The sequence below is a fragment of the Calidris pugnax genome, unplaced genomic scaffold (genome assembly GCF_001431845.1).
Source record: "Calidris pugnax isolate Ruff unplaced genomic scaffold, ASM143184v1 scaffold13, whole genome shotgun sequence".
In the NCBI taxonomy this organism is placed as follows: Eukaryota; Metazoa; Chordata; class Aves; order Charadriiformes; family Scolopacidae; genus Calidris; species Calidris pugnax.
This window is the reverse complement of record NW_015090810.1, coordinates 22,676,456-22,698,630: the sequence shown is the minus strand read 5'-3', so window position 1 is coordinate 22,698,630 and position 22,175 is coordinate 22,676,456. Positions and strand designations below refer to the sequence as shown.

Sequence of the window (22,175 nt, the reverse complement as noted above, 5' to 3'; positions counted from 1 at the left end):
GCTCGGTCTGGCTCTAGAATCTGAATATATATATAGATAAAAATGCAGTGTCAATCCCATTAGCCAACAGTACTTTATTCCTACTACGGATGTAGGAAACATGATGTTCAACCTAACAGTATCATAAATACAGATTTCAATTTGGGAATTTGTGGCAGCAGAAACTCACAGATTTAAATGCCAGGCTCCACAAAGAAAGGCGAGATGCACCTCTCTCAACCACTTCATATGTAAACACGGTAACAACAAACTCAAATAAAAACTCTAAGGATCTGACCATAAATAAATGCAAGTTTTCAGCCAGCACCTGCTGCCCTACCAGCCAATCCTCATCTCTCCCAAGGAAAAGCTGGCAGGCCAGATAGATTAATTTTGAGGAGCAGATGCAGGCTGTCAGCTATCAAACAAGCAACCCTGACTTAGAATAATAAGCTCTGTTTCTTTAATCAGATTCATTTGCTTCTGAGTCAAGTGTTATTCATTTGCAAGTGAGGGTCTCTTCCCAGCTGTATTTACATGGGCACACACTCTGAGTATTGTTGATTCCACATACTCTGGACATTCTTACCCAGTTTCTAAGTCTCAAAACAAGTTTTCCCCAAATTTACATGAACTTTCTGACAGTCTATTAGTCAGCTTTACACAATAGCACATAAACAGTAGCAAATAATTGTAATGAGTTGTACATTTAACAAGCAATTAATCAGTTGTAAAATCTAGCTTTACATTCAAATGACTATTTGTGACAGATATCCAAGAATCCACTCTGTCTGAAGTGAAAATTACGTTTGATAAAAGTATCCAACAACGACGAAATGATTGTAGGAATGGATTGCAATCAAGTAAGCACTACATAAAAAGCCTCAAATTATCCTGTTTATATGTATGTATGTACATATGTTATTTACGTATTATCCTATATATACTATATATATACGTAGTTTCACAAACATTAACAGTTTTTTGTTACTAATTAAATGACTGACCAAATATTTCTATCTGTATAAATCTTGTGGGAAGGGTCACCCTTATCCATTCAAATTTACAGCTGCAGTAGTTAATCAAGTATTCTAGAAACATTTAACACTTCCTTATTTGGCAATAGTTTGGCCACAGAATATAGCTGATTTACAACTAATAGATATATTTTTATTATAAAAGGAATAATTATTTCAGAACAGAACATAATCGAAGTTCTTTTTTTTCCTGAGGCCAGAAGGAATCTTTAATGATTTCACAGCACTCATACAATGCAGTGCACAAATTTTAACATAGTAACTGAAATTGCAACAAAAAAAATCAGTTGATCTATAGCTCATTCTATCTAGATTTTGTAATTGTGCTCCTTTTCGATGCATCACAATCAAATATAAGGGGAAAGACACCAACCACTGGATTACTAATATTATACTATGTAATATTATATATAACTTTATCTCCCTTTGTCCAGTATATAAAGAATTTTCTTTATATAATTCTTCTCATGGGGGAGACCATGGACATAATTCAATACTGACTTATATTTTATTCTTAGCATCTTCATACGTGAGAAAAGCAGACCTGCACTGAAAACATTTACTCTTTTTAAACCTGACACTAAAATATATATTTAGTCCAAAAGTGGTATTCAATATTTTTTAATTATAAAAATAAACTTTATTTCAAGTGAGGTTATAAAGCAAAATATTTTACTTTCAAAAATAGTAGACTAGTCATTGTTTAACATTTTATTACTGACACATCTGACAAGACGACACTACAATGTTAAGTTAACGTGGTTTTCCTCTGCAGTACCAAACAAAAAATCATGCAAAGAAAATGCTAATTAAGATGTTATAAGCAGCTGATAATCAAAGTAACCCTTCCCTGACCCACATTAGGATAAGAAAACCGAGCAACAGAAGGCACTTTAGGCTAGAGTCTGACCCATTTTCTCTCTAAAGCTGTAGAAGTAGTTGTAGAAGCTAGGAAGTGAAAAAGAAGTTTAGCGCTAAAGCAAATTAAGGTTGTAACTTAATTCAACACCTTTCCATTGACAAAAAAAATTGCTATCAAGAGGATTCTGAGTGTTTTCAGTAATTTAAAAACTGCAAATCTTACAGTAATCACACCAAAATTAGAACTGAAGAGTTCATGTGTTAAAGAAATAGGGTCTTTTAAAAGTTCATTATTAAGCTTCTTTTTTCTTTTCTGCCTTTTAATTTAAGCACAATAGCAGCACAGCAAGATAATCATGTATGCGATGTAAATATTTACTATACTCTGGCAGGAACTAGCCCTTAACTTTACATTATTCATATGTTTTATAAATTCCCAGATCAGATTTTCTTACTAATACATATGCATGACCCATACAGCTGTATTCACAATGACCTGACTAATAGCATGCAAACTGACAAAGAATATTACAAAAGCAGGATAATAAAGCACAACAAGTTATTCTTACTACCCTTCCCCCATCATGCATTTCACCTTTTGTGTTCTTTTATACTTACCATGCCCTCAAAGCCAACTCTGTAAAGGTTTTTAGCACCATTGTCCCAAAGAACATATGCCGCGCTATGTGGACTCGACGCACTCCAATCTTGGATTTCAGTTACCTATTCAGTTTTAAAAATAAGACAAGTTGTTTCTAGAACAAAGACTTAGAAACACAATTTGAATTTAAAATCCTATTCATCTCTTCAGAATAATCGAGGATGCAGCAGTTGTACTGAATTTAATAAAATTTATTCTGAAGCTGTGTTCTGTTTGATACAAGTGTTCCCCAGGTGTCTGAATAAGATGACAGCCTCAATATGTACTTCGTAGGCATATTTTTCTTTCCTATATTTGGCAGGTATTCTAATTACCCAAGTAGAGAACAAAATCTGAACTGTATACATTTATTTTATGATGCTTTGTTCTTACTAGAAGCAGCATTTAACTAAGAAAAACAGCATGAAAACTATTTTAGTTGCTTCAATTTGTTTGGTTTAACCTGCATTAGCCTGGTGGCACTGCACTATGTAGGAGACAAAGTTTTATTTCCAGAGCCAATCTGTTTAACAACAGTACAAAAGGAGGAGAGTGAAAAGAACTTTCTGAAATCATGAGGCCATGCACCAAACTGAAAACACTTCCATTATTCAAAAAAAATCAGTTTCCAGAATTTGTGTTCATTCTTATTTGTATTTATATAAAGGCTGTTTCTATCATCTACCATCTGCTTTTCCTCATTAACAACATTTACATGCATTTACACATATTTTCAGCTTGCAAATAATAGTTTAGTACATAAAGCAGACATGCAGGATAAGACTCTTATTTTGCAAAGTCCTTAGAGATTCCAAAATACCTTGCCAAATTCACAGCAAGGGGTAAATAATCAAGATGAAAAAGCTGCATCTGAATATCCCTTGCTTTAAGAGATTTAAATTTATTATTTTCTCTCAATAAAAAGCAAAATGAAATCCCCCAAAGTCCTAAGGCTTCCATAAACGTCTAGGATATAAAATAGGACAAATATCTTCATCAGGAACTTCTCACTTTCTTTTAAATGCTGTGTACTAAAAATAAATGCAACAAAAAATGCCCGCTCGCCAAGATACAAGGGCATCCAATTTTCCTTCTACAACATCTTACATTTGGTGATAAAAGTTATGGCATATTTTGCACTCCCTGCCATATGTTCATACTTACATTTACCTTGAGAACTAACAAACGTTTGTTATAAGTTATAGACAGAAAATTTGCATAGGTTATGATTAGCAACCTATCTTTCCATGCAATTTCCAATAAATCCAAATACTTATTTTACACAACTGTATCCAAAACACTCATATAATGTCCTAAGCCAGTAATATAATATCCATATCCAACACTTGCAAAGTTTTTAATTTTAAACCCAAAAGGTTCCTATAGTTATTAGGATGCAAGCACTGAAAACCAGGAGCAAGAGAAATCCAAAAGTGCTGACCCACAAAGAGAGGACTACAGAATGCAGTGATGACCAGAAAGGGCTATTCTTGAGAGCTCTCTAGTAATGCTGAAGCATGCCCCAAGATCTTAACATTGTCACAAGCCCATCTTAAACAGAACAACCAAGACAAAAATTTGGTAGTTTTAAACATTTTGTGCCAGTGTTGTAAAAAACATAAATTTAAATTTAATAGAATTGGTCATAGTGTACATCCCCTCCTCTTTCTAAATGCTTAAGCATTACAGAATAAGAATAAAAATGTCCAGCAAATTAAAATGGTAACTTTTATGATGATATTTTTTACTCTGCAACTAGAAAGGCTATGGAGGCCATTACATGAGCATGGAAAAAAGCATCTTCTTATCTAAACCAGTTTTACCTTTCCTCTACGCCCATTGCCACCATCTTGATCTTCCCATTGCCAGTCAACTCCTCGCACCACCCTGGCACCTGCAAAGATTCCTCTTGCTGTAATTTTCTTTGATTTACGGCGAGACTCCAACAATACCCTGAAGTTATTAAAAGAAGAACCCACAAATGTCAAGATAATAAAGAAAGTCCAAAATGAATCTTTGGGGACAGGAACGAAGAAGAGCATCTTGAAACAAAAAATAACCACACAAATGCAGATTTCAGTGCATGAATCACACCCACTCAATTCTCAACTCAAACAGCAGCCCACAGGATAAAAAACCATGGGTCTTCTTAAAGCTGATTTATTGTGTGTTTATAATTAGTTTTTAATTATCCTTCTCCAAACCTCCTACTACCAGCAATAAACGTGTAACCACTTAGATATAGATCTGTACTTACGTTTATTAAAATCATTAAAGAAACAGTCACATAAACAATACATTTCTGTTTCTCTTAGAGGCACACTAGGCCAATATTACTGTCCCACAATTGCCCTGCCATTTTTTTCAGAATTATGCTGTGAAGTGCTCTCCTCTCCAGTCTCAGTTTATTCTCTACATGCTTATAGCATATCCTGGCAAATTTAATTCAACATATCAGCATCTATTTTTTCAGCCGTAATATATTATTTTTCTAAAGAAAACCTCTTCTTTCCCTCTGACTTCAACAGAAGTAGATAACTCAAACAGAATAGTTCACGACTATTTAACTTCCAAATAGAAAGAAAGAGACAAACATTTTCCTGCCTTTCCAGTAATCTCAAAAGCCACCAGATTGCACGCAACCAGATTTCTTACTTCATGCCAGGAAAATATTGCCAGACAAAAGTATTTTTTAGCTGAAATTCCGTTTCCTGACCTTTTCAGATGTATCACCCTCCTGCTAAACTTTTAACATCCAGCAGATGGCAGACAAGGAAAAAGTTAAACTGTTAGAATCAATGCAAAGAGCACATGAAAATATTAGCTGGTTTTATCTAAGTAACATAATAGAGTGATAAAAAACAAAAAGACATGTTGTGTTTAACACTTTAGAAAGATCTCAACACCTACAAAACTGAGATGAAAACCAGCATACATTACTTTGGCATGCTGCTCATATTATTTCCCAGACTGAAGAATAAAGCAGTTAAAGCTTAATGCTTTCTTTCATTCAAACATCCTTGGATGCCTCTTGCCATTTTTCCTATGAGATATCCCTCAAATTCAATAGCACTGCTTTGCCCCTTTCTCCTCCCTCAAACACTTAACTTGAATCAATTTTTCTCAGCCAAGCTTGATCCAGTAGAAACAGCTCCTTGGCAAATGAAGCGCCTTCTAGGTAAGAGTTGCAAAACAGAGCTCAGTGGGAGTAAACAAAGACAGGGAGAAAGTGACAAGATGCACAAGATTTCCTTAGATTCTATACATTGCATATAAACTATCTCCAAAACTAAAAATTACACTTTATACACCAGAACAGACCACTTAAAACTACTCCAGCTAAAAAGAAAAAAAAAAAAAGAGTCTGGGACACATTCCCAAAAGTATTGAGATTTTTTTTAAAAAAAGAAATAAATAGAAAACAGATTTGTATTTTGATGCCTATTTTCTATTAATTACAATAAGCCAGGATTTCCTGTTCTTGCATTCAACTTCTAAGTCTTGTTCTGCATTATAACATTGAGACACTAAGCTTATACTATTCTACTTGGTACCTAGATCTACTGGCATGAATCTCAAAAAAAAAAAAAAGTTACTTTTGATTAAGCCAGTGACCTGGCCTGAAATTAAACCTCAAGACAAACATTTGAAAAAATAAACACAGACCCTACAAGCCATGATACTAGAACTCAGTTTGCATGCTCCAGCCACTTGCCTTAACTAAAAAAGCACTGAAAAAAGCACATTGCTGAATTACAACATATTTGTAAACCTTACTTCTCCAAGGAGAAGAGATAAATGTCATCTTACCTAAGTCACATATAACTATCATAACTAACAAAAAAGCTTCCAATGATTTAATGAAAGAAGATTCTGGAGAGTTAACACAGAGGTGATACAACAGCATGTGGCGTTCACACAGTGCTTTACTGTAGCTCTCCAAGTATTCAATAACAGGGAAACATCACTGTTCTCACTTAACCGGTAGATAAATCATGACAGAGAGGGGCTTTGGATTTAGACAAGTTATTTAAAGTCAATAACACAAGAACAACTATGCAGGAACACATTAAATGCCAATTTTGTTCACAGTACTTCACAGGGAGATGGGAATAATAATATATGTTTAAGAAAAGAACATAAAAACCAAGGTGAGATTAGAACAACCCTTCACAGCATCTTTTCTCTGCTTTTGCAGTGAGCCATCTAACCAGTTCAAGTCAGAAGCTTGGTCTCCAGATCATTCTCTTTTTCATAGCCCACAAAGAGGGTATTTTCTCCTCAATCTGTCTACACCGTTTTTGAACTTAATTAAACTTGCACATTCAGGAATTGATTGACAAATCATTTTGTGACTACACACTGCTTAAAGATAATTGCCTTTGTTTTAAAGCTGCTATATAACACAAGGACTAGGAAGACTGCAATGAGGCTAAAAGAAACTGAACAATCTCACCCTAACTTTTTTCTCTACTTCATTCTTTCTAAAATCTCCACGTTTCCCAAGCTCCAAAAATCTGTCCTATATATCCTCCCTCACAAAAAGGCAGAGAAGCACTAACAGAATCTACACCTCAAGCCACTATTTTACCTAATCCAAGTTTCAATAACCAAATCTGCAGTTTAGAGTTAACCACAATTAACTGCTCCTATTTAATTTCATGGGGAAAACATTGCGTTTTACCTTTCACTTCCTGGTGTAGTAATTCGATAAAAACGATGTCTCAAGTGATGTTTGTCCCCATGATAGCAAACTGTGCACAAGTCATAGTTTGTGCATTCAGCACATTTCCATCGGATGCCAATGATGGGTTGCTGTCGACAAGTATCACACATAGTCCCATCATGCTTGATACCTGTAAGGAGAGAAGAAAAAAAAGATTTAACAGCTTTGCTACATCACTACACAAATTTCTGTTGTGCACCGTTATTAGTTGAAATCACATACAAAAAAGTTAACGATAAAGAAAGGCTGCTAGAGATACCCTATCAGCCTACACAACCAACAAAAAAAGATAATGACTTTGCCTCCTATATCCAGTTGTCAGTCTATTCCTGAAATGTTCCATCTTTTCCTCAGCTCAAAAAGCTGAGAAAGCTGCATTTAGTTTTTCTCCATCTATGCTAGTCAGAGAAAGAAAATGAGAAATCCTTTAACTACAAGTTAAAGAGTGAGAAATGCATATATAAAGATATACAGGCTATCTGGAATTTTATCTCTGTGTTCAACTGTGCATGCCATTTGAAAATCATTGGTTTCACTTACACATTTTGCACACTGAAAGAGTGCTTACCTCTATTCTTTTTTTTATATAGGAAAAAATTAATCTCTCTTGGATAGATGCCATTAGCTTCATGAAAACCTGTTACCATTTTTGAAGCATTTTACTGCTTTTTATGCTGTTTTTTTTCCTAAAAGAATGTGCCAAAAGACAGACCAGCTGTAACTCACCAGCATGTGCTCTGCCCAGCCTTCCACAAAAACTTAATTCTCAACACCACTTACTCCCACACCTTTGCCAAACTACAGCAGATTGAAAGTGATCAGTCACAGTTTCCACCCATGCATTCTGAATACAGTGAAGAGCCACAAGTTGATTTAAAAAAATAAAAAATATCAAATTCTGCTGCTGTTTGGAAAAAAATGAGCAATAGAAGAGAAGCACTGGCATTCACTCTGTAGCACAAGATAAAAATGAACACTAAAAGGTTGCAGTAACACAGAATTTTCCCCATCACTCACCCTTTAATAAAAAAACAAACAGCAAAAAAACCCCAGATAACTTTGAAATTAGGGAGGAAAAAGAATGGGTTTTGTCCCCTCCAGAAAGGATGCTTTTGGAAACGACTGCCAAATTCACTATAAACCTATTAGTCACTTGTGTCCAGCAACTGAGCCACCTGCAGTGAAGAAAAATCAACAGTTGGAGAGGCAAAACTGAAGGAAATGCCTTCTTGCCTGATCATTTCACAGAATCACATAATAGCTGAGGTTGGAAGTAACCTCTGGAAACTGTCTAGCCCAAAAAGCCACCACTTAAAGCAGGGTAAACTAGAGCTGGTTGCCAATATGCAGTCAGCTTTTGATCACCTCCAAGAATACAGGCTCCACAACCTCTGGGCAGCCTGTTTCAGTGTTCAATCATCCCTAGAGAAAATATGTTTCTTTTTAGTAGAAGTGGAAATTCCTGCATTTCAATTTGTGCCCATTACCTCTTGTCCTGTTACTTTACCCCACTGAAAAGAACCTGGCTCTGTCCTCTTTATAACCCCCATGATGCATTTATATACACTGGTAAGATTCCCCTGAGCCTTCTCTTCTCCATGCTGAAGACCACGAGATCCCTCAGCCTTTCCTCATGTCGGATGCCCTAAGATTCCTTAAAACACATCTGCAGCCCTTCGCTTGACACACTCAGTACATCCATGTCTCTTTTGCACTGGGGAGCCCAGAACTGGACACAGCACTCCAGGTTTGGCCTCACCAGTGTCAAGTAGAGGAGAAGGATCACCTCCCTCGACCTGCTGGCAGCGCTCCTCCTAACGCAGCCCAGGACACCACTGTCCTTCATTGCCACAAGGCCATGTTGCTGGCTCATGGTCACTTGGTTGTCCACTGGGACCTCCAAGTCCTTTCCTGCAAATCTGCTTTCCAGCCAGTCAACCCCAGTTTGTACCAGTTATTCCCCTCAGGTGCAAGACTCAGCCTTTCCCTTTGTTGAATTACATGAGATTGCTGTTGACCCATTTCTCCTGCTTGTCAATAGTCCCTCAATGCCAGCAAAATCATCTCGTGTATCATTTCTTCTAACCATGAAAGCTTCTCACTCCATCCTCTTCCAACCTTGATTATAAATGTATTTAGGAAGATTTCTGGCCTCATGATTAAAAATTGCACCAACATTGAAATAAATATTTAATTATGACTGGAAAAGGCAACACATTTGGAGCAAAGACTGCACATAGCACCACAGAGATTAGAGCATCTCTTCAGGACAGCCTTCAGTGACAACAAAAACCCTCAAACTGCTGATGTCATACCAAATGAGCACTGTAATTCCTGGAGCGGTTCATGACTAAGGTGGCATCCACACCTTGACCACAAAGTCTGTGCTGAAATTTTGAAGGTCTGGCACAGACAAGTCCTATAGCCCATAACGTTACTTGCCAACTCCAACTGCCAGACAACACACCTCATATACCATAATCCTAACCTTCTATATTTAAAAAGTATTTGCTGCCTGGTAACAACAACTAAAAATGTTATTTTTCTACAAAACAAGAACTGGAAGTCACCCATACATTTCCTCCTCTCACACAACTCCATCAACGCCCTTGTTCCCAACGTGGAGGGTTAACTTCAAGGGGCAAGCTATCTTTCTTGTTATGTACACTGAGACTTTGATGTCTGGCATCTCTTAACTATCTGTAACACTCAAAATGATAGTATTAGTTATGGTCTTGTGGTGGCTGCCTCACTGCTATGAGCTGTATTGAACCATTTTACTACTTTTTTTTGGTAGTCTTCAAGAGCAGGTGCATTAAAAGGACTCAGACTTCTTAAGCAAGGCAACAAAACAGTAACAGGTTAACTAGTTACGGCACTTGGGATTGAGGGCTGGTATTTGGCTGGTGTTTTTAAAAAATTGATTGCTAAATTGGTATTTCACATAGAAACAGAGAAGTTACACATCTCTGGAATTTTTTTAACAGTTGCTGAACTTCAGGGAAGACAGTTTGCCAAGTATCACATTTATTCTGGATGTAAAAGGACCAAAAAAATGGGTGCTGCAGGATTCTTCAATTTGTCCAAGCACCAGGACAGAGGGCAAAAGAGGTACAATCATGAGTCATGTAATACAGAACTAGGTCACCTCACAGTAAACTTAAATAAAAAAATAAACATTTCTAGCCAGTGAGGCAAAAGCTGCTGTGGAAAAGCTCAGAAAGACTTCCTTAGGAAAGAACAAAAAAAAAAAAAAATACAAAGATGTTTGACTCAAAAGTCATTTTACTGACTATAGTGTCTGTATCTGGAGTCTCTGATCAAGGGAGTCACATCTCTATTTCACAGATCCTTAAACACCACCCTGATAGCCATAGCCTTTCTGCATCTATTCCCTGACACATGATTCCAGCAGCAACACCCACTTCAGTGCATGCCTCACCTGACCATGATGCTCTGTTCTTTCCATTATGCCAGCAAAAGATTTTTGCAGAGTTGAGCTGTAAACTGGATCAAGAAACATACTCAGCTGAAAGACAGCCAGGAGGAAAACTATTCAGCTGGATTGGTTTCCCAATCCCATTCTTTGTGGTGCCGCACAAGGCTGCTGGCTCGACAAACAAAGCATCGCAGGGCAGGAGCAGGCAAGTAATCCTGTTACAGAATGTTTAACCACTGCACTAGAGGTCTGGAGGGAGAAGTAGATTTGTACGCCCCTGCTGACAGTGGGCTAAGAGAGAGTTTTAACTTCATCTGCTAAAAAAAGGATGCTAAAACAAGGTGCTACTACTAGATCAAAAAATGTCATAGCTAAACTCTTCTTCATGTTTATAACACAAACAAAATGAACTATTTAAATCAAGAGTATGTTTTAAAGAAGGTTGAAAGAATTATTTTTTTTTTAAGTTGAACTAGTGCAGTATTGGGACGTTGTTGACATTGGCCACCTACCAGACACCCACCCAGCTGCTCTCTCACTCCCCCTCCTCAACAGGACGGGGAGTGAAAATAAAATGAAAAAGCTTGGAGATAAAAGTGAAATCACATGCCAATTACCATCACTGGCAAAGCAGAGCTGACTTGGAAAATTAAATTTATTGCCAATTAAAAAAAAGAAAAAAAGAGGATGGGGAGAGAGACAAAAATTAAAACACCTTCTCCCTATACTGCCCCTTCTTCCCAGACTCAACTTTAGTCCTTCATTCCCAACCCCTCATCTCCCTGCTTCTCATCAGGGGAGATAGAATCACAGAATCATTTTGGTTGGAAAAAACCCCTAAGATCATCGAGTCCAACCATTAACCTAGCACTGCCAAGTCCACCACTAAATTATGTCCTTAAGTGCCATGTCTACACACCTTCTAAATACCTGCAGGGATGGTGACTCAAATACTTCCCTGAGCAGCCCATTCCATTGCTTGGTAACCCTTTTGGTGAAGAGATTTTGGGTGATGATGAGGAATGGGTTATTATGGTCAGTCCACAACAGCTCCTTACACTGTTCCCCTGTGCCAGCATAGGTACTCTCCATGGGCTGCAGCCCCCTTTAGGTCATGTCCACTTGGCTCCAGCATGGGGTCCTCCATTGGCTGCAGTATGGATATCTGCTCCGCTGTGGCCCTCCATGGGCTGCAAGGGGACAACCTGCATCACCATGGTCTCCATCTACTCACCAAAATTCAGTACTGAGGACTTGCTGTTGGCATTACACACGTTCAAGGGGAGGGAAGGAGACATTACTTCTAATGTTTCAGACTAGCTCTGCTCTACCCCAGTGAACTGAATGCTCATCATAAGATCGTATCTTTCAACTGACTTTCACCAAAAAGTAAACCAGTTTGTGCTCCAAAACAAGCCCTGGTGTAAACTGAAGCACAGTATACAAACAACCAGAAGACTGGGTCAAGAGTAGGCTGTGGAGCCAAACTTGAAATCCTGACCCAAATGCAACCTGTATCTGTCATGTAAACCCCTTCTGCTCTTCGAAAGGAAGACTGTTTAAGAAAGCTTGAGAAATACAAACTTTACAAAGTTTACATTAGGAAAGAATGCCTTAATTAAACTATTGGAATATGTTAAAGTGCCACAAAAACTTCAGAATTCAAGCATCAGCCCTGCAGCTGGCCAGCTGTGAACCAGAAAAGCACTTTGGCTCTCTAAAATGAGATAATGCAAAAATTAAACCTCCAAATATTCTTCAAAATTTCCTAGGAGCAGCCTATTTCAAAATGAAACAGGTTTTGTATCATCCTCCCTGCTGCACTGAAAAAACCCAAAAGAAACCAGGTAATGAGATGGGTACTTTCACCATGCCTAATTACTTTTAAATAGCTGCCATTTCCTCATGGCCCTCAAACCTTCAGACACCATAAAATCCAGTATTCCTGATCTCCTCTTGTCATTAATGTTCTTAAGATTTGCATTTCATATTAGTTTCCTACGTTTATGTCTCTGCCACGGTTATTTTCACTTTTGTCATCTATCCCCAAATCTTCCCTGGATTACCTAACCCACCGTTCCTCTGTCACCACTCATTTAGACATCAATTTCACAGCCTTTGCATACAAGTTTTTAAAATCCATGCTTGCTCTTAAAGCTATGAAAGGAAATAGAGGCAGTGTTGCTCAAACTGCTGTATGAGCTTGTTACAGATATTTCTTTTGTATTAAAAATAATTTTCCAAGGTGGCAATATATAACTGTCCAATATAAGAACATTTTAGCAGTAAAATAAGACGTACAAGGGGTATCCACACCACTCATTGGTTAAGCATAGAAGTCAATAGTGGTTTCAGTTACTTCTCAGAACCAACAAAATCTGGTTTCCAATGGACTCACTCTCTACAGAACTCTAACAAGCCAAAATCTTTCCATATCATATTGACAGTACTACCATCAGGCACAGGATACCACAGAAAACTGATTCATTTACACATTTAAAAAGCAATCACAATGTTTGTTCTTCCCATTCTTCCACTCAAGGTAATTCTGACTCTATGGCCAGACTCCAGGCAAACTGAAAACAAAGAATTCTTAGAGATTACTCAAATTGCAACAAACCATGTGGAAACTCAAATCAGCATCCCCACAAACATAATTTATCTATTAAATACCCTGTCTGGCAGCAGCCAGCTGACCAATTATTATATAGGAGAGACACCAGACTTGTGAAAGCACGGGTCCTATCTGGTAAGAGTATCACAAGATACAGGAGGAGGGAGCGGATTATTGTGTAGGAGACATGGGGGAAGGGCAGGAAGAACAAAGGATATGTTTATTAAGAAGAAACACAACAGACTTCCCAAGTACTCATGAAGCTATTAGATTTTTTTTTTCCTTGTGAGGGGCTCTGCAAGTATTTAAAAATAGTCACTAAAAAAATCTTGACTAAGACAATTTTCCTTAAATTACACTTGATGTGCTAAAAGCAAGAACAAATAAGCAAATACATTGGATAAATCATCTGAGATGGTGTACTTTTTAAAATGTTCTGACACGTATGACTTCATGACAATTTATGCAACTCTTCAGGGTACAGAAAACTATTAATACAAGTACAAAAAGCTACTCAGAACTTCGTCAGATAATATCTAAATTTTCAGTATTACCAAAATACAGCACAGAGAGCTTTTCACACTGCACAGACGCTCGCTCTAGCTGCGGGATAATTCCACATCAAGATTCCACTTCCTGGCCTCAGCCCCACCACCCACTCCCCTTATTCAAGCACAACTGGGAAAATATATTTTAAGCAGGAAAATAACATTGTTACTTTGATCCAACCATATAAAAGAGGAAACGGATGACAATCAAATTTTTGCTTAAGCTTTGTAGAAAGAAAACCTTCAGAAAGAGAATAAACACAGAAAGTTTCTGCATTGTTCATAAGTATTATGTGAACATAGTCAGGAATGCTCTCTACAAACATGCTACTGTATGTCCTTTACCTTTGGCAAAAGGTTGCTTTCCCTTCTAAATAAAAAGCTTGAGTTTATGTACTTTCATAATCCGCTCAGCAACTCAGTAGAAAACTACTCCTTTCTGTTTCTTTTCCACAAGACTACCAGAAAAAAAGGGGATTCTCAAGACTCCTAGATTCTGCCAAAAGGCTACTTTACAGATTAGTTAATCATTCCTCTTAATCGCCCTGTCTTGCTTAAAGAAGTGCTGGTCAATGTAAATATGATCATCAATGATGTAAGTGAAAAACAAAACATATCAGAAATCATTCATTACCCAGATGACTACATCTGGACTAAATAGCTTACAAGGGATACTTCATGTAAATCACTGATGACTTTTTATTTTAAAGAAGACCATCCTAAAATCTTAGTATTAAGGCCATTTGCGTTTTATAAAAAGTTAACACAGTCTTGCAATGCTGGTCATAGCCTACAATCATTAAATACAAGGACAGAACAGAGTCTACAAAACTTATATATGCACATACATACATATATGCATATACATATACATGCATCAAACTCAGGTTTATTTTATTTTTGTTTAAATAGAATGGTCTTCAAACACTACTTCTAGAACACAATGGGATCCTGATGCATCACTACTGTTTTGAGGCTACACAGGCCTCAAACTCATCAACGCAGCAACTCTGGCTGCAAGCACTGTTTTTAAGAACTAATAATCAAGTCTGGTTTTGAATACCTAATAAAAAGAACTCCCAGAACTAAATAATTTAGTTTTGCTATATATTTATATTTATTCTCAGTATAAACTTACAGTCATGTTGTGATTGTGTATTTATGAATGAAAATTTTTTTCATTTTAAACTAGAAGAGCCACGATTTAACACTGTGCTAAGTACGATCACACCAAAACCAACACCATATTTTATAACATTTCCTTGCTCAACAGTATCATTATTAATACTACAGTTAGAAATTTCTGCCACCTAATCCCCTCTTTCTTGTAACTACTTACATCAAAATTATCTAAATGCCCCTAGCGGTAGTATCAAACTATCATCCAAAGTCAGAGACCCTTATTCAAAACAATGGATGGTTAACTACCACAGAGAAAAATAACAAAAAGGTGAAAAACTGAAGGGAAATGATTTGCCCAAGAATACGAGGTGAATCAGTGGTAAAACCAGTATTTCAGTCCAAATTGACAGCATCCTAATTCCATTAACTTTGCCCTTCTGCTGCTACTACTTTACGGATTTTTACTCTTCCTATCTCCTGGGGATCACGACATCAAAAGTAACTCCCTGTAGCAAAAAGCAACCCTGGGTAGCTCCATGCAGCAGTTCTGTCAGGATCATGCACACGTTGACCAAAAACCTCAGGAAGAGAAACACCCATTTTGCAAAGCCTGGAAACAGCACTGTTTATGAGTTTTTCCAACAGCAATATACATGGTCCCACCTGAAGCAGAAATTAAAATTCTAAAACAAAAGTATAAACATAACTGAAAATTAAAAGGAATAAAACAGGAGAAAAACAACAAAACCAAGGACCTAAAACCGAGTATTAAGTGTAGGCTTCCAGATGCAGTTAACAGGATGCCATCAGCTTGCAAATACATCAAGCAGAACTAGAATAATGTAATGAGCATTCAAGGCTCATATTCAACATTTATGCATACACTTTAGTTTTAAGCAGAAGTAGTCCCACTGGTTTCTACAGGACATCAAATGCAGGTAAAGTTTCAAAGCACAAACATCTGCAAGACAAGGATCAACAACTTGAAAGACTACTCTTAACTTCTTGTTCCAAGGTCTATTTCAAAACTATTTTCAGCTCATTTTAATAGCACTTACTCTCCAAAACAACAACAAAAAACTCCAATCACGATGCCAGGGGAGAGGAAGGTACCCAGACACAAAAAACATTTAAATCCATCTCAAAGGCTCACCATGGAACGTGGTGTGGTTTTTCTTTCTTAGCAACATTTTTGTAATTAATTAGAATTAATTCCATGATACTGTCTCTTCAAAAGTCTGACAGCTTCAACCTACTGCTATAATTTTCCTTTCTGTAACACTACACATAGCTGGCTCAAAGATGGTCTCTCCTCTCCATCATATTTTAAATGATAGACACGTTACAATAAGGGTACATCTAAGTACCCCAACAAATCGGTCCAATCACCTCATTATTGAGGCAATCCTACCTGGCCCAAAATTCACCTCACTATATTTCTGACAAAACCAAACAACGTCTTTTTCTTCAAGAGTTTTCACTGTAAAAACAGGTGCTAAAATGAACATTTCTCTGCAGCGTTTGCAACACTATCACTGCCGCATAATGTCAGTGCAGATCTAAATCCATTGTCCAAACTGACTGAATTTAAAGCATAAATATCAAGCAGCCAAGTCATTAGAAGAACGAACGAATGCAGTTCTTCCCAGCACTTCAGCCGTTTTACCAGAAGTTTGGCAACACAGATAAAAGGCAGGGCGCAGATTAAAAGACAAAAACAGCGTTTCAACCACTTCGTGTAATCTTTAGCAAAGCCGTGCTACACCTCTGCTCTGCAACCCTCCCCACGGCTGGACTCACAGCGCCTGTCACCATTTTACAACACAGCTCCCAAATATAAATCCAAGAATTAGCAGGGCGGAAGGGGCATAAAAACCAAAACTAGACCCTGAGGTGCCATCCTCTCGGTTCCCTCCCTCCCTCCTCTGTGTGTGTGTGTGTCCCAACACACCGGGAGTCTGAAAAGCCGATCACTTTTGCTTTGTTTACCCCAATTTTCAAAGTCCCAGGACAACTCCTCCTCCCTGCAGGGCCACGCACGGTATATTTATGACAAGTTAGCGTATACATATACATCGGCACGCACACATGTACACACCCACGCCCAGCCAAGACGCGGGGGAGAAGGTAAGCGACTTTCCCCATCCCAAAAAACCGTGAGGCAAAGGCGGGGAGCGACCCGCCCCCGGGATCGGACCCCGACCCGCACCCCGGTCCCGCACCGCTGCCCCCCACCCCGCACCCCTATGGGGGGTGCCGGGGCCTCGCCCCCTTCCCTCCCGCCCCCGGGCCGCCGCTCACCGGTGGGCGCGCTGTCGAGGATGCGGAGGTCGTAGGCCCCGGAGCAGCGGTAGTTGGCGGCGGTACCGTTGTCCCACACCACCACCACCTCCTCCGGGCTCTCGAAGCTGCGGACGGTGCCCACATGGCCCTCGCCGCCATCCTGCTTCCCCCACTTCCAGTCCGGGCCCCGGACCACCCGCGCCCCGACTCCTTCCACCATCACCCGGTTGTTCCGCGAGCTGCTCATCCCGCCGACGCCCCGCGGGCCCGGGCAGCGGGGCGGCAGGAGGGGCCGCGCAGCCCGCAGGCGGCGGAGAGGGACCCCGATGGGGACGGCGGCAGGGGGCGCGGGGAGGGAGGAGGCGGGCCGCGGCTGCCGGTGCGGCGAGGGAGGGAGAGGGGCGGGAGGGAGAGGGGCAATCCTGAGACGACGGTGAGCGGCGGGAAGGACCCTTCCGATGGGCCGGGGGAGGCGACCGGAGCGGCGGGAGTCTCCGGCCGACTCTCCTCCTCGCTTCCTTCCTTCCTCCCTACCTATCTAGGCGCCCATCCCCAGCGGTTCCCCCCGCCCCGGCCCACCCCCCACAGCGGCAAAGCCACCGCCAGCTCCGCGCGCCCGCCGCTACATCCGGGGACTGTGGCCGCGACGGCGGCGGCACCAGGGAGACCGGCAGCGGCGGCGGCCCCTCGGCGCAGCCCCCGCCTCCCCGCTGTGCGCATGCGCACAACCCCGGCGCCTCCGCGCAGCCGCAGCGCGGCGGGGCCCGGACGAGGCGGGGCGGCGCTCGAGCGCCCTCTGCTGAGCCGGGGTGGGGTGGGCACCGAGCGAGTCGGTCTCGGTGGCACCATCCCCCCCTTTCCCCAAACCGGGCGCGGGCCGGTGGAAATGGAAGGAGGCAGAGGAAGGAGCAGGAGTTTATTTATCCTTGCCGGCAGAGCTGCCCGGCGCTCCCCTGAGTCGCCCGCCGTGGCGGTTCCGTCTGGGGGCGCGGGCGCCGTTGAGCCCCCCGAGGGCAGCGGCCCCGCCCGGCGCTGAGGTGATTCTGGCGGCAGCCGCGGCTCCTGCGGCCGGGCGGCTCTAATCCCCCGTCTCCCTCTCCGTCCAGGAGACGTGGCTCGTATCGCCTCTCTGTTAATGACAGAGGGATTAACAGTTAAATAGTATCAATTTAGTCTTGCGTGACATGGGTTAGGAAAATCTGTACGGCCTTTTCCTTCTTTTTCGGCTAACTCTGTGCCCCACAATCCCATTTTCTTTTCAAACGGTGGACACGCTCTGGTGAGACCCCACCTGAAGTACTGCATCCAGCTCTGGAATCCTCAGCACAAGAAGGATATGGACCTGTTGGATCAGGTCCAGAGGAGGGCCATGAAGATGATCAGAGGGATGGAGCGTCTCTCCTGTGAAGACAGGGTGAGAGAGTTGGGGTGGTTTGGCCTGGAGAAGAGAAGGCTCTGGGCAGACCTCATAGCAGCCTTCGTACCTAAAGGGGCCTACCAGAAAGCTGGAGAGGGCCTTTTTATAAGGGCAGACAGTGATAGGACAAGGGTTAATGGCTTCAAACTGGAAGAGGGTAGATTTAGATACCAGAAAGAAATTGTTTACTGTGAGGGTGGTGAGGCACTGGAACAGGTTGCCCAGAGAAGCTGTGGATGCCCCATCCCTGGAAGTGTTCCAGGCCAGTCTGGATGGGGCTTTGAGCAACCTGGGCTAGTGGGAGGTGTCCCTGCCCATGGCAAGGGGGATGGAACTCAATGATCTTTAAGGTCCCTTCCAACACAAACCATTCTATGATTCTATGAGTCTTGCTTGCTATTGAGGTGAGTCTAGTGGGACTGGATTTCTGTAGTTCAGGAGCTTTTTTATTCAGGCGCTCCAGTGAGCAAAAGGGGCAGAATCTGTATCTCCACCCACCCTTCCCACCTTGGGGCATCCCTCATGGAGGGTGTACCTACTCAAACTTTAAGCACGTACCTGCAATGCAATTCTTAATAAACTATCCTTTTCGTTTGCAGTCTCATGACACTCAAGGATTTCCTTTAACTCCACACATCCTGGCTAATCTTATATAGAATATGAGTCTTCATTTTAAAAATGGTCCTCCTATTGTTTTTATCTCTCTCTAATCAATCTGTGTCACCTTTTTAACAGCATCCATCCTAAAGGACAGACAAGTCTGAATCAGACAAAAAAATACAGTTTCTTAGTCAAGAGGAAAATGGCTGATAAAAGGCAGCCCAGCTACCCTTGTGTCCTGGGTATTTTTACTGTTTCTGTGCTTCCTTCCACTTTTGTGGTTATTAATATGGCTAGAGGAGTCTGTGCGATCATTTCCTGACTTCTTTTGTGTAGTTTTCTCACAATATGTATAGCAGAGCAGAATAATATGAGCAAGTAACCACCAGACTACCACCACATTCCTCACATAACTCATTCCTCCCTAACCCATACTAAAGCTAAAGAATGCTGCCTTAAACATGAAATTGTGTCCTGACAACAGGCACTCCCAAGCAGCATCTGATTTCTCCTTCAGCAGTGGAAACCTCAAAATGCTAACAGATACCACCCTAGGAAAACATGCAATTGCCAGGCAGTTTGGGTTTTTCTTGCAGATGCTTCTCCCCGTACAAAAGCTACCCACAGCTTCTAGTAGCTTATTACATTTGGTGCATGTATTAAATGGCATGAATGAAATGGCATAAACACATGGCAGAATTACCCAGAAAATCTGGAGAGTTCTTGATCTAGATCTTGATCTAGAGCTAGGGTCTATCCATGGTCATAGAGGTAGGTCATAGAGGTCATGGAGGTAGAAGAATCAGAATGTGAGTAGCAAAAGGGAAAAGAGAGGTTTGAGTTTTGAAAATAAGCTGAGTTAAAGTTAGAAATAAATTTAACATACAGCACTGTAAACAAGATGGAGGTTTCATAGGATGTTGAATCCAATTAATGTATTGTGACAATATAAGTGACAAATACAGCATTTTCAGGTATGTATCAGCATTTTGTTAGCAGTGGGAAACTGGACACATTAATACCTTAAGGAAAAAACTCGTCTTCACTTTCCAACCAAAAATCCTCTTGTTGGCTTAGGGCCATTTGCAGGCAGAGGGGGTTGGTTCATTGGCTGGTTAGTTTTACTCAGAATAAATGTATGTAGCATTTTCAGTTGTCTCTAACAAGTCTTTGGCCCCTTGACGGGACTCTTCTCTTTGCTGGATGAATGCTGAGAGTTTATCAAATCTCCTAAACTTGCATTTGCCCCTCATTGCATGGAATGGCTATTTTACAGCCTTAGAGCCAACGTGTGCTCACACTCCAGGTAATTTAATTTATCAGGCCTCAAACTGTGGAGAAAAATACCATCTAAAAGCCTGCTACTGGAGTTGGCAACAGATTTATTTCTTTGCTTTTGGAGTCTACAATCTAGAAATCATGCTTCAAACTTAGCACCAGCAGAGAGGCATGGGACCTTTCTTTTCTGCCATCCCTGTTCTGGGAGGAGACTACCCAGGCACACTGGCAGAGCAGTACTGCCTGAAACTGCTGCAGCAGAAGCAACCAAAGCTAATCAGCCAAAGGCCTTATTTACCTGAACAGTCCTGCTGTAATTAACCACTGCTGCCTGCCTTGTGAGGCAGTGCCGGCTTTGAATACCTCGGGTAGACATGACAGAGCAGCCAAGTCACCGTCTGGAGGAAGGGAATCCACAGTACTTTAGGCATACTTGCCTGTAATTGCAAAGACTCATTAATGTACGGCCAGTGCAGGAATCTGGATACACAAAAGGAACTACAGAACGGGTTCCCTTCTGGCTACCCAAAACTACGTACATTGCTGAGTCACACCATCCTCCAGCTGGTGATTATGGTCTTCCTCGCCATTTCCTGCCATATTAGAGCAATCCAGCGAGGGGCCATGAGAGAAGACCTCTGTTTTATGCATAATTCAGTGCTGTGCATAACCTAATGACATCCCTTTAAACTCCTTGTTATTGTTGGAAAGCATGTGGGCTTTTTGTAAGAGCAGCTGCTGCCCTCCTAGAGGGTAGGACAATCCTCAAGACAACCCTCAGAGGAAATAGGACTACGGAGGTCGTCCAGCCTATGCCCCTGTTCATCTGAGCCATTCCACAGAGCTGCTTGGCTTAACTCAACCTGAGTGCCTTTCAGTTCTCCAAAATGTCATAAAACATGTATAAGTATTTGCATAGATTGAAGAGAGACTTTGATAGAAGCTTTTCTGTACTGTCTTGTTTGATTAAAGCTGAACTTGCAATGTAGGATCTGGGACATGCAATGCGGAAAGGGGACTGTCCCTACTGCAGGAGAGAGCCCCATGTGAAAAGCCTGGTTTTATATGGTTTAGAAGAAAAAAAAATCCCAACTTCTGGGAAAGATAATTATTAACTCATACAGTTTTGAAGTTTTGTTTACTATCTTGCACAAATACTGACTTATCAGAATTTGTCATACGAATTATATATATAACTAACTTCTTAGGAGTCGAAAAAGAGCATCTAGTTTACATATAATGAGCTGATTGTAGTTTCCTTTTAAAAATACAAAGGTAGAGCTTATTCATTTATGCCAATCTGAGTCCAAAAATTCTGCCTCCTCAGTTCAAGTCTCTGTATTAGAACAGGCAGTTTTCTCAGTCCTCCTCTTAAAAATTGAAGGCAATCCAGATTTTAATTTTCTGGTTTTCCCCAAAAGGGTTTTTTATAATGCAGTTTTTTCCCTGTGGACAAAATTATTAGGAAAACGAACTAGGAAAAAGTAAGCAACTGCCTTGGTTTTATCAAAATACACCTTCTCTTTTGGGTCGAACTAACTCAACTAACTGAGTAAGAAAGATGGAAATATTGGCAAATGAAATGAAAACTACTCTTATACTGAAAAAAATTGCCCCAAATGTAATCTTAT

At 40.6% G+C, this 22,175-nt stretch overlaps 1 protein-coding gene across 1 annotated transcript in view; it reads right to left on the bottom strand.

Annotated features, from left to right (window-relative positions):
• Positions 1–17,768, bottom strand: part of MIB1 (mindbomb E3 ubiquitin protein ligase 1) — an 86,041-nt gene extending 68,273 nt beyond the window's left edge. Inside the window, exons 1-4 of the mRNA XM_014938597.1 lie at positions 17,268–17,768; positions 7,202–7,373; positions 4,341–4,470; positions 2,496–2,600 (exon numbers count right to left, since the gene is read on the bottom strand). Of these exons, the coding sequence (XP_014794083.1) occupies positions 2,496–2,600; positions 4,341–4,470; positions 7,202–7,373; positions 17,268–17,496 (636 nt within the window). The 5' untranslated portion in view covers positions 17,497–17,768. The remainder of the gene's footprint in view (positions 1–2,495; positions 2,601–4,340; positions 4,471–7,201; positions 7,374–17,267) is intronic.
• Positions 17,769–22,175: the final 4,407 nt, after the last annotated feature.